The 13,202-nt window shown below is 43.2% G+C and overlaps 1 protein-coding gene across 13 annotated transcripts in view; it reads left to right on the top strand.

The window, feature by feature from the left end:
- Positions 1 to 13,202, top strand: part of ARAP1 (ArfGAP with RhoGAP domain, ankyrin repeat and PH domain 1) — an 800,765-nt gene that overhangs the window by 540,805 nt on the left and 246,758 nt on the right. For all 13 annotated transcript variants that reach the window (XM_078658604.1, XM_078658609.1, XM_078658605.1 and 10 more), the window contains 4 exons: positions 2,783 to 2,967; positions 6,651 to 6,757; positions 10,100 to 10,299; positions 11,300 to 11,385. In XM_078658604.1, the coding sequence (XP_078514730.1) occupies positions 2,783 to 2,967; positions 6,651 to 6,757; positions 10,100 to 10,299; positions 11,300 to 11,385 (578 nt within the window). The remainder of the gene's footprint in view (positions 1 to 2,782; positions 2,968 to 6,650; positions 6,758 to 10,099; positions 10,300 to 11,299; positions 11,386 to 13,202) is intronic.

The following is a 13,202-nucleotide window of genomic DNA, read 5'->3' as shown; positions in this document are numbered from 1 at the left end:
GGACGCTGAACGTCACGTGATTTTGGGCAAATCACTTAATATCCCCGTGCCTAACAAAAATAAAGGTGTCCTCTAGGAATGTTAAGCACTCCGATACCCGAGTCGGGTCAATTGTATCCAAAGCTACCAAAATATCGGCACGTCCCAGCAATTTAGACCTCTGTTACTGCACGGGACGATGCGCTGTAATGTCACACACCCACAATGGCTTCAAAGCAGGGAGCAGGGGTCAATTTTGACGCAATGCAATGTTTAGGGATGACTGTGAGAGGAATGCCGTGTTGGGCCAACATACATGTATCTTGCGAAAGCACTAATGGCTCTACGCGTTCAGCGCTGTCCGACGCTGTTAATGGAAGAGGGGCCGGTTCGATCCCGCGGTAAGGATGTCGCAAAAATGGTCCCAGCACCAAGGGAATGATTTTACGACTTTTAATAAACTCTAAGGTGCCAAATGACTCCAGGTCAGCAGGAACCTCGTTATCGAGTGCCTGATTCCATTTAGAGACTCTTGTTTAAATTATGCATTCTCATTTGTTCTGCTCCAATTAACGAAGAGGCTGGGATATTCTTGTGTTTACATATAAATCCAAAGCGCCAAATCCAACATGAGAATCTGGATCCTGGCTAGGGATGGGAACAAGCTAGACATGTCTGCTTAAAAGGTTGTGAGGAGAGAGTCTAGGAATGGAGAGCACATTATAGCAGAAGGAAGGCCCCGACTGTGGCACTGGTACTCGGTTTCTTGTGACAGGGACTGAAGCGGGGTCTGGGCCTTGGCAGTTGTTACCCCCAGGGGTTAACCACACAGCAGACATTCTGAGCCCCCCTCTCTGCCATGGCAGATGCTATTGGGCCGTTGCAGCACATGGGTTACAGCATGCGCAGCCACCGTTCTAACGCCTTTCATACATAGAAAGGGTACATACATCACAGGCAGCGGGAGTGAGCAGCCCTCACACACAATGACAGAGGTGCAGCACAGGCACCAGAAGGGAACAACTCTCATACACAGGTGCAGCACATGCACCGGAAGTGAGCAGCCCTCACACAGAGGTGCAGCACAGGCACCAGAAGGGAACAACCCTCAAACACAGAGGTGCAGACCATGCAGCACAGGCACCGGAAGTGGGCAGCCCTCACACACAGTGGTGTACCATGTGGAGTACTCACAGAGGTGAAGCACATGCACCAGAAGAACATTTGGGGCACCTACACTTATTCTTTTCAATTTAGGCACTTGAGGCGCGGCACAAAAGTGACAGTGCAAGCATTTCTCACACAGAACAGCTAGAACATAGACTGGTGGCGGCGGCTGGGCTTTACCTGGTGTTCATGGTGGGGGAGCTAGTAGTGAGTATATAAAACTTTATAAATAAAATAAATAAATAAGGTGCCCTTTCACCGGCAATGCCAGTCTGCGGGGCAGGCTGCTGCTTTGTATCCCCTTTGAGGGGTGGGGGGATGGGGTTCTTAAATTCCATACTAATCCATTATGAGGGGAGACTGGTGGAATGGGCTTGGTCCGGTGGAAAGAAACTGCTCCTGCCAGAGCGCTATATTAACAAGGCACCAGAGTGCCACTTTTCAGCGCAAGGGCCATTCCATCGCATGGGTTAGAGAGAGCTTGTACTTCGTATTTACCACTGGAATCTATACGAAAAGGAGTTGGCGCTGTTCACTGTCCATGCAGACACCTTCTTCCTAGGTTGCGGGGTGTATTGGTGGTTGTGGAGCAATTTTCAGGGTGAATGTTGGAGAGATCGCGATTTCATTAAGCAAAATGTAAATGTGACATAACGACCCTTTTGAATGATGAGAACTGGGTTGTTGGCTTCCAGCTCTGCTTGTGCGTGCGGTAAGTGTGAACAGGAAATATTCAAGCAACTTCTTAGCATAGTGACTGGGGCTGTAATCTCGTTTTGTAATTTGCAGGAGGGGAAGCAATTCCCCAGTCATTGTCTGTTTTTTTTTAAGCTTGATGGCATCGGCACATCTTCTCACTTATTGAGAGAACCTGTTGCACGCTTGCGATCACACAAACACACTTGCCTGAAAATGTTGAATGTTGGTCCCTTTTGCAGTGCCCTGGAACACTTTGAGTAGTGGTACCACTAGAGACTTGGCCATGGTAAGGTAGAGTTGATCTGCACTGGGTCTTCAATGGGAATCTTTGAGTGCAGTCAAAAAACCCTAATCCGCAATACGAGCAGACTTGTGTATGATATTTCCAGACTTTTTAATTTCAGACACCGATATTTATATTAGGTAAATCTTCCATTAATAGTACCGCTTTTTGTGATAGATTTGTATGATTTCAAGAAACCATACTACTCTGTGTGTGGCTCTGTGTGTGGCTCTGTGTGTGTGTGGGTCTCTGTGTGTGTGGGTGTGGGTCTGTGTGTTTGGGTGTGGCATTTGCAAGAGATTAAGCTATTGGCATTGTATATGACAATGCCATTTATATATCTGTTTTCAAAACCAACATATAAATAAAAATTGTCATTTACAATGCCAATAGCTCTAACTTTTGCAAAGGCGAGGCCATTGCATTGTAAATGCTTGTTTGTATAGTTTTAAAACTTTGAGGGGGTTATGGAAGAACTGGAAGACTATGTGCTTCTATTTTCAAGTGACCTGGTATGAGGTTGTGGGGACCGGGTTAGTGAGAGGAACATCTCAGGAATCTAGTGGAAGAGCATGCAGTGCCTATGGATCCTCTGGATAAGGCCAGCCGTGCGGTGGTGGCCCATGGTGACGAAACTTTATCTTCTCGTTTCAGCTGAGCGCAGCGAGTGGGTCAGGGTCTTTGAACAGATAATCAAGGACAAAAGGAGCTCCTATATCCATTCCGGGCTTCCTGTGGACACTCCAGACAAACTCGGCCTTCTGGACCTCAAGGGCTACAAATTCAAACCTTACGTGGTGGTGTCTGGAGACAAGGTGTTCCTCTATAAGAATGCTGAGGTTTGTATGTGCAGGGCAGCCTGATGCTCTATCAGAAAATATGTGTTTGAAAGACACCAGGGGAACACATCTTATTGTGCTTTTACTGCCATTAAAGGGTGCATTGTTGAGTAATATGTTGGACCTCCATAGCTTTGCCGATGGGGTGTCATAGTAGGTAGGGCCCTCTCAACATCCAGCCTTTGAAGTCTCTTTAGCACATTCAAGAAGGCAGATTCTGTGCATGATTCTGCATGTTGGGTTTCCCCATTTCCAAATACTTAATGCCATATACAGCACTAGCCCGCCAGTATCCGCTCTTCCCACACCTGCATATAGAGCTTGAGGACACGCGCACTTGTACAACAGGACTTAGACATCAGGAGATCAGAGAGACAGTCACAGGCAGATGCTGACATGCAAACAGATTAGAAATTCTAGGATAAATAAAATCAAGATACAGAGAAGCACCTAGAGAGACTCACCAAGAGGACTTAGACACTGGAACATTCAGAGACGCAAAACTTAGGAAAACACAGGCAAGACAAGAAAACCCTAAGAGACATTAGATGGAATGAAACACATTGCCCTGTACAAAGAAACAGTTGTTGATGGTTTTGTGTTGAATAGCAGCAGCACCAGGCCACAGGACACTATGTACCAACAGCACATTACAGCACCAGTCTCGACAACTCATCAAGATGTACCACATCATATCAGACAACATCACAATGCCATAGTCGGGTCTGGTGGCTCAGTGGACTAATGCATCCACTGCAGGGGCCTGTGTTCGAACTCATGGTCACAGGTTCAAATCCTGGCGGGTCCGCTCAGCCTTTCATCCATCTGAGGTCGATAAAATGAGTACCATTGAGTTGGGTAACAATAAACATCTGTTATTCAGCGCCAAGAGACCTACGGGTGAACGTGCGCTTTACAAATACACATGTTATGTTATCTTATGTTTTACCTGAGCGGAACCACACTGTATCATTGTATCACAACACACTGCATCACATTGCATCACACTATTACACACTATATTACTATACCATACCAAATCACATCAGAGCACACTATACAACATACACTCACCCAAATGAGCTTCACAGCCTCTCTCTAGATACAATATAGCAAGACACCGTCCCACACAACACCACCTCACTGTCCCACAAAAGTCACAAAACACTGCACACATCACATCACACTAGAGAACACATTAAGGGTCTGCTTAACACCACATCTCATCAGACCTTGCCATTCAACACCGCATCATGATTGGGATACTTTTCTATACCACACTGCACCATTATGAACATGTACCTTAACACATCACGACTTTCCATACAACACCCTCCATCACTATGCGATAACAGGCCTCCCAACACCCCGTCACTCTATATAACACCACCTGATCTAGCATCAAAGGTACCCATACTTCTCGTCGTCACACCAGAGCATCTTGTACCCTTTGACTCTGTACAAGACCACAACAGATCACAACATTTATCTCCATAAAAAGCACTGCACAACGCCACTTCGCATCGTCCAACCACTCATTGCACAGCACCATTCCAGACTATATTACGCCATACAGCACCACAACATCCACCGCCACAACATCCCATACAATAATTGTGAACATCACCACCAGGTACTGTTCCATGCAACACCACTGCACACCACACAGCCTTGCAGAACCATACAAACAGTATTGCACCACATGGTATAGCAAGACATTGCAGAAGGCCACACCACTCAAATCCAAAGAAAACACATGGCAGTCTTAAAGGAAGTATTGACTGATGTTGAAAGGCTCTGTCAGCGCGACCTCGCGCAGTCGGGCAGCAAAGCACCAGCACTTGAGGACAGATCGATCCATGGAATTGCAACAACTCCTCAAGCAAGTGACTAGTAAGACCTCTGTTGACTAGTTTAACCTTCAACCAAATCATCAAAAACTTGCTCAAGCCATTCTTACCTGCAGCAGCCTGACTGGCAGTTGTCCTGCCAGCAAGAGGGTGTCCCGGGAGACCAGTAATAGTAAGTGTCGCCTTCATGGGTACTTGTTAGCGATGCCCTGAATTACTCACCTTTGGACCTAGCAATAGCTTTACTCATTCACATTAACAACCAGCAAACATGACACATAACCACAGAAGAAATGCACAAAGAGCTCTGCAGCCGCAGCACGTACAGGTAAGCGCATTGGGGCTGGGTGAGGGGGGATTTCGACGGACGATGACCAGGGCAAATTCATTATCTAATTTTCCCAGGTCATTGTCCCATCACTCTTACCTGTACAGGCTGTGTCTGGAGCTCTGGTGAGTGAATGCTTGGACCGTCACAGCACCCCTTTCCACAACCTGATATACCCTGACAAGAAGGCCAAGCTAGAGACATGCAAAGTTTGACATTGAACACTGCCAACGTGAAGGCCAAGGGCCATGTACACACTGGTTTAGTGTAAGGTAGAAAGACCAGACCCCTTATAGGAGTACCCTTTGCTAGGAATAACATTGAGACACCAGTAGTGCTCACCCATGCAAATGGCTTTTACTGCACTATATGAACACCTAGCTCAGCGTTCTGCCTCCGTGCACGTGCATCAGGTTGCCATGCCTGAGATAGAAGGCTGAGCATGACATAATGTCTTATTTCCACCATAATTGTCATATTATGTTGCAAAAACTGTATGCAAATTGTGGTAAGGCTTATTGGAAAGTGCATGGCAGCCTCCGGGACCAGTGGGTGTTCTGCAATGTGTGCCTGGATTGTATCACTTACTCTTTCGAGGCCCTGTAAACCTGGCTTTTCTAGCTACTGGCTACTTGTTAGTTTCTTCGAGCATATGCCAAGCGCTCTGAGACCTACGGGTGATTTATGCGCTATATAAACACAAATACAAAGTACAAATATGTAGGGTGTGTGGCATGTAATATTCTATTCCATATATCAGTCTTATGAGTGTGTGGTATATCATATTCTAAGCAATATGAGTCTTTAATTTAACTATATACTAAATCTTATCAAATGCCAATTCTGTATAGAATGAACTACAGAAAATATCACTTCAGCTCATACAAATGGGGCCAACTATAATAAAACCCCGGAAAACACAGCCAAGGAATCTAAAAGGGGGGGGGAGAGAAAATCCATAATAATGCATAGACATAGGATAAAATGGAAATAGGGATGATGAAGTACTCCCGCCTTAGGATGGTAAAGTATCTTCAAGGAGTTGTTTGCCCTTCATCATGTCAAGCATTTTAAGATTAATATTAAGAGGGTACTAGTATTTTTCGAACCTCTGAATTGCTTTCTAAATGATGCATATTATATATTTCTAATTATGTGTTATGGTTATTGTTCCTGTAGTGTCAGGAAGTTTTGCTGTATCCTCAGCAGAGGTTAAATGTGTGGCTTTAGATCAAACAATTATTAGCCAATTGAGTGTGATTTTTGTCTTGGATGTACCGCTAGTTTCAGGAGGTAGCATTCTAGTATTAAAAAAATTGATTATAAAAGTTCATGGAGAAGTTGTTTTTTCTTCTTGAAGAGGCACATGCACATAATGGACTGTTATTTAATTGCTTGGGTCTGTGTCTGCACTGACTGGGAGAGTACATTTTTTACTGGTCTTTGCCATGGAATTTGCTGTTATTTTGTCCTCATTCCTGAATTTCTCTCCTCGTCTCTCTCAGGATTTCAGGATGGGAATTGGAATAATGATGATTGAGATGAATGTGGGGAACGTGAAAGACACCGATCGGAGAGGGTTTGACTTGACGACTCCGTACAGGATCTTCAGGTGAGTCCGGCGACACTTGCAGCATTAGAGTCTGGAATACCGCTACCGAGGGAGCGTGGGTAGAGAAACACCTTCTCAGGAGCCCACTCTCATTGTTAGCACTCACACTCATCACTCAAGTGATCTGATCCCTTTTCAGTTGATATATTCTGGGGGGAAGGTTGTACTGGGTTTAAAAGCCATGGGGCCGATTGACAAATTGCATTTTGTAGAACACTACAGTAATACTTTCTTACGTAGAAAATGTAATTAACAAACCAACAGATGGAGAACTCCACCTCCCCTATCTTTTCTATGGTGCGATTTCCACGCATGTAAGTTTACTAGTTAGTAGTAAATGTGGGAAGGACCAGGTGGAGGGTTGCAAAATTAGGGAATTTTCAGTACAAAATAGGTGGGGTTTACGGAAAAGAAAGGAGGAGTTTACGGGGGGCAGGCTACTACAAACACCCACCCTCAAAAGAGTAAGCCCATTGCTTTTCATAAACTACACTTCTAAAGTTACTAAAGCTCTAATGGTGGCAAAACAGCAGTAAGTCTACTCCAGACCAGTTTTTCGAGTATGTCAAGCATATATATATCAACTCCACACACCTGGCTTTGAATATAGACTGACTCCAGCACGCTGGAATTCGCTCACAAACACGATTTATTGGTAAACAACGTGTATATATATATAGTTAAATGGTATAAAATATATTAAATACTTTTTTTTTAAATTGGATACATAATAAATAAATATAAAAATGTTATTCTGAATGGATTTTTTTATTGTTTTTACTTAAGATAAATATTTCTAAATTAATAATTTTTCAACTAATACACAATTACTTGAATGTGTTAATATAATGTACATTTTAATTCATTAGTTCTATATTAAGATAATAATAAATAGGAAATGTTTTACATTTATATTTCATATTAGGTTACTTTTAATTATTTAAAAAAAACTACAATATTTTCGATTACACTTTGCCATAGGGTCTGAGAGCTCCACCTACATGTAAAAAGTTACTAGTTGTAACTTTACACTTTAAAATTCAATCTTAGATGTCTCTACAACATGAACTGAGAGGGGTAAAGACATGTACATTTAAACTAGATGTGAATATACACTTCGAAATGGGGAGTTACACTCTGGTGCAGCAGTAGATTTACATGGTGCTAAATTTGCATGTGTGTATTAACTTTGTGAAAAGAACCCATGATGTGTGATTTAAAATTCCAAATTGTTATAGGTTCATTCATAACTTGGTAATAAAGAAGCAAAGAGCTTTCTGTCACACCCGCCTTCTTAAGAGCGATTGCTGTCATGTAATAACCACATTAACAATTGTATAGATGGACCTGTTGGTGCCTCGCACCCTTTTAGTACATTTCACATATTTCTCAAATGTAATATTCCAAGCAGCTGAATTTAGGACACCATCTGGCAAGAAAGCCATTCTGAAATCTGTCTGTGTGTATTCAGCTCTGGGCCCGAGGTTCATGTTCCAAGAAACAGCATGATACGAGCAGTCCTTGAAACCTTGGATATTTAAGTATAACAGCCTTTATTTTCCTTATCATGGAGCAGTGGGAGGTTCTGGCAAACCCTAAAGGCAAGAGTCCATCTTCCCACCCACCCACATATGTTTGTGTTTCCAGACTTGTCAGACAGAGCATGTGGGCCTCTTGAACATTTCTCCAAGCGCCTTCTGATGCTTGGTTAAGCAGTGGTTTTCTTAAAACCACATTTTGGACAAACAAGACTTTGTTACCTGGAGCGACGCAGGCACTAGGTTGTTTACAACCACAAGTAAAAAGGTTAGCTTTTAGCAAGTCTCAAACCTGGAAAAAGGGTAATTAGGTGCACAGAAGGCTTAAATGAAGGTTACACTAGCATGTTATTGAATTTAAAATTTGAATCAACTAATGTGAATTGATATTCTGCCTGAAAAGAAAAATAGACTTTATCATAGTAAGTCAATTTTCGTACACTGATGAACACTGTTCATGCATATTTTATCCGCGTCTCTGTATTTGGAACCGGGATGTTAACATCACTCCCACTTTTCCTGGACTAGCTCTGTCCATGCCACATCAATGCTATTGGAGCTGAAATCATTTCCGAATGTTTTTTGTCCCAACTGTTCTTGGTGATGTGTTGGGGAGTATTAGAGTAGCCATCCTCATTTGGTTGAAATTCCAGGTGATATTGGAGCAAAACAAAACAATTAAAGGTAAAGTAGTTGACACATTTCATTCTATGCAAAATCCTCACTCATCGAGCACTTGGAGAGGTCTTACTAGGCATCCCGCATAAAGGTGGTACCAAGACTCATACAAAGAACAGTAGATTTCCTTCCCTCCCAACCAGGGCTCCTGTACCTGCCAAACACTATGGACGGTGCAAGAGTAGGGCTGTGTTTTCCATCTTAAAAAAAACAGAACATTCATTGATTTGCTTAGGGACATAGTATAAATTAATGTTACATGAATTAATCTAAATCAAGCACACTTCCACTTACCTATGTTTTCTTCTATTCAGGTCACTTCAAAACATTTTATAAATATTTTGGAGTAGCTGGGAAGGTTTATGACGTGCCCTTGAAGTAAATATCAAAACCTCCTTCCCCTGATACTTAATTTGTTCCAAAGCAAGTGAGTTTCAAGTTAGTGAATGGATGATGTCTACAGTACTTCTCTGATTGGCACATACTATGTGACAGTTACATCTGAAAGATAGGGAGCACTGGTGGGCAGGAGTCTTCAATCAAACATTGAAAGTGCAACTGCCCTTGTCTGGGATTCTTAAGGCACAGGACAACTGGTGCAAGGGGAGGAGGAAAAAGCATATGTAGAAACTCATTTTGACCTGCAAAATTGCCCAACCATAAAAATTCATTATTTCAGTATGAACACAGATCCACATAAGATAGGCAATTACACTGAGTGGTGACTGCACCAGAAAATCTGGGAGCCAGCCAGGGTACAATGGCTTGATGTTGCACCGCCTGGAAAAGCACTTCTGCGCATCTGCAGTGACGCTCAACCCCACATCCACCACAGTAGAAGTCACAATGGTCACTTCTTTCCTTCCCTTTGTTGTCTTCCAGAGTAACATTTGCATACATTGTACCCCCTTGAACATACCCTCACTGCAGACAGGGGATATTGCATCAGGTTGTTCAGGGTGTGCTCTACTTTGCAAAGATGGCAGCAGTCTCACAGGGTAAGCACAGGTTGCCTGACTGCAGATTTTGCTTGCTCCGCGTGTAAGACCGTGGCTACCTATCTTCGTTGACTGTGTCGCAGTGGACACTGCTTCTTATTCTTGTTGTTCTTCACCATGTTTTCTAGTTTTTCAGCAGAGTCGGACACCGAGAAGGACGAGTGGGTGGAAGCGATGCAGCAGTCGATTGCAGAAGCCCTCTCCAACTTCGAAGTCGCCGAGAAGATCTGGATGGTGGAGGCAAACCGGCAGTGTGCAGACTGCGGGGCACCAAACCCAGACTGGGCCTCGGTCAATCTCTGTGTGGTCTTCTGCAAGAAATGTGCAGGTACCTACTTGAATGTAATACACAGAGAGACCATTTGTCCCTCTCCCTTAAGAACATTAGTCTTGCCAAGATGGCTAGGAAATCTTTTGGCTACAGAAACTGGCAACCATCAATGGCAAAACAGAAAAAAATATTTTCTGAAGTCATTCCGACAGGCAGTTGGTGTTATTGATTATTCCCTAAAATGGAACACACAGTCCTTGTCTACAAGCTTTGCATTGGTTTATTACTGTACTTTAACAAAACACAATCCTACCAGGATTTACACATGTTTGTCACATTACTGTTGTCGTTTACTAAGGCTTGTTGGTTTTGTAGGTGTCCCTGCCAAGCTTTTTTCCGATCCTTTCTATTGTGGTGGTACCGTGCATAGGCTTGTCTATGGCTGTTAACCTAGCATAAAGTAACTAGTAGGTGATCTTTTGCCATCTGTCTGCATCACTCCTAGCTCCCTGATAGCATGAACAGAATAGGAATACAAGTCAAGCTGCACACATGTTTAATCTAATCGCATCTACTCGTGAAGATACCCTATATTCGAGTCCAGAATAAGGCTCAGAGATCACACCAGCCGAAACATGTCAGCATATGATCTTGATGGCAATTTCTTTTTTCATCTTGCGTTTCACATTCCCATTGCATATCTTATTCACATAGGAATTTTTATTTGTGTGTGGCATCTCACGGTAGAGGAGTTCACTTTCATGAAACTACATCTGTTTCAATGCTTGGGGCCTAAAAATGTTAAGACGGATAAATGCTCTGTTGAGATGGGCAGTGACGGGGACCAAGAATGACTTCTCTCTGTTAATGAGCGGAATTAAAACACCAACTGGCCGAATATTTTCAACAGTCTCTACCTTGAACACGAATGGTTTTAGGGTTTATTGAAAATGCTGTCATACCAGTGGCTGTACCTGAACACAGACGACAGTTTGAAGTGGACCACTCTTGGTAGAATTGGGATTAGACTGTTTTTCATGTCTGACTTTCTTTCCAGGGGAGCACCGGAGCCTCGGCCCAGGCGTGAGCAAAGTGCGGAGCCTGAAGATGGATCGGAAAGTGTGGACAGAGGAGCTGATACAGGTATCGCTATCCATACGATGCATATAGCAATGCTTTACTATCGTGAACAAACCCCTGATGTTGTGAGATAGGGGTTCTGATATGGGATGTTATAGGAGAGGACATTATGGTGTAGGTGTGAGCAAATCTTCTCTTGGAGGTAAGGTTGTGGCCCTTGCAAAGCATGGGCAGCTGCAAAAAGTAGTGAACTCCGACAAACTCACAAATTTCTGGGTAGTTACCGACACATTTTTAGTGTCCCACCCTGAAAACATTTTGCATAGTAACAGCACAAACTGTTGCATTGTTAGTCTCACTCACTCTCTTTCTTTCTTTTCCTTCTTTGAGACAAAACAGAAAAACAACACAAAAAGCCAAACAACTAAACATCAATGTGACTACTGTGGAGTGCGTGGACGGCCAGAAAATGACGGTGCTCTGCCTCTGTACCCCGGTGTAGGCTAGGGATACATGTCAGGGGCCTTGATGAGGATGAGAAAATGTAAAGCATGTCTACCAATGGCCTAACAGAAGATCAGTTGTATTGTGCCACATACAAGCTACAGTGTAATGTTAAATCACCACCTTTCTGCCATTAAGCAAGGCTATTTTGGATCTAGTCATGGATCTGTTGGGCAGAACTCTTTTCCAGTGCCGCAGTCCACATGATACAAATAGCCGAACGCTACAAGTCGGCTCTGGGTGGCCCGCACTCATTGTTCTCACCCGTCCCCTGAAATCGGGTAGGCCAAGGTTCTTCTTGGAAGCAGAATCTGAACACTTTCCTCATGGTCCCTCCTGATAGAGATTTGACTCTGGGGACTGAAACGTTTTCACTTTTGTTACTTTCTCTCCAAACACTTCTAATGTAAGCTGTCTTCATGGCCGTATGGAAGGGACTTGGCAATACCTACAGTGATTAGCTTGCCAGGCATCACGAAAAAAACGATGTACAGATCTGGCTATTGACGGTGTGCATGCAGCCAAACACATCTTGAAGTAGGGCCTTGATTCTGTGGACAATGTTGCTCAGCCAATGGGCACGATGTCACGTATACCTTGTATGAAGCCTGGAAGGACAATTCATAAGGTGAATAATCTGTGACTCTGCCAGAAGAATACAGAACCACCAGCAATTTTATTTCTGACTTTTTCTTTTAATTTCCACCGCTGACGTCCCTCAGGGGCACTTGTTGACAGTAGTGGCAGATGTATTATTTTTCATCCTGCGTACTGATTTGCAAACGCCACCCAGCACAGGGCATTGGTAGGAAGTGTAGGAGTTGAAGAACCATAGTCCTAAGGATTGCCCAAGACCGGAGAGGGTGAAATTTGTTGGCTGCATAGACATGATGGGTTTTAAGACGCTCTTTTGTTTAATTTGTTACACGGAGCAACCAATAACAAGTAGTTAACTTACTATGAGGCAATTTTATGCGTTATTTTATACCTGTTAATTCGGCATGAGTGCATCTCTGTGACACACCTCTCAAGGAGAGTGGTAAATCTTACACTGGACCTGAGTTAGACGGTCCAACTTCACTGCCCATGACCTCAAAGACAGCTCCTCTGGAGCCCACATAGACATCTGTATTGGACCATGGTTCATTTTATTTATTTATTTTTATTTTAAAGGTTTTATATAGCGCTGCTGGACCCAAGAGTATCAGAGCGCTTTACAAGGAGTTGAAGATAAACGAGTGATTGTGCGGAAAAAAAAATAGAAACACAGAAAGCAAATATACATGATGAAAGCAAATATATAAAATGACATCATCAGAGTTAGCATTAGGTACCCCAGTATTTGTTGAGAAGAAGTACTTTGAGTTCTTTTTTGA

This window comes from Lissotriton helveticus, chromosome 8, assembly GCF_964261635.1.
Source record: "Lissotriton helveticus chromosome 8, aLisHel1.1, whole genome shotgun sequence".
NCBI classification, from domain to species: Eukaryota; Metazoa; Chordata; class Amphibia; order Caudata; family Salamandridae; genus Lissotriton; species Lissotriton helveticus.
The sequence above is the reverse complement of the archived record's forward strand: the minus strand, read 5'-3'. Positions and strand labels throughout refer to the sequence as shown.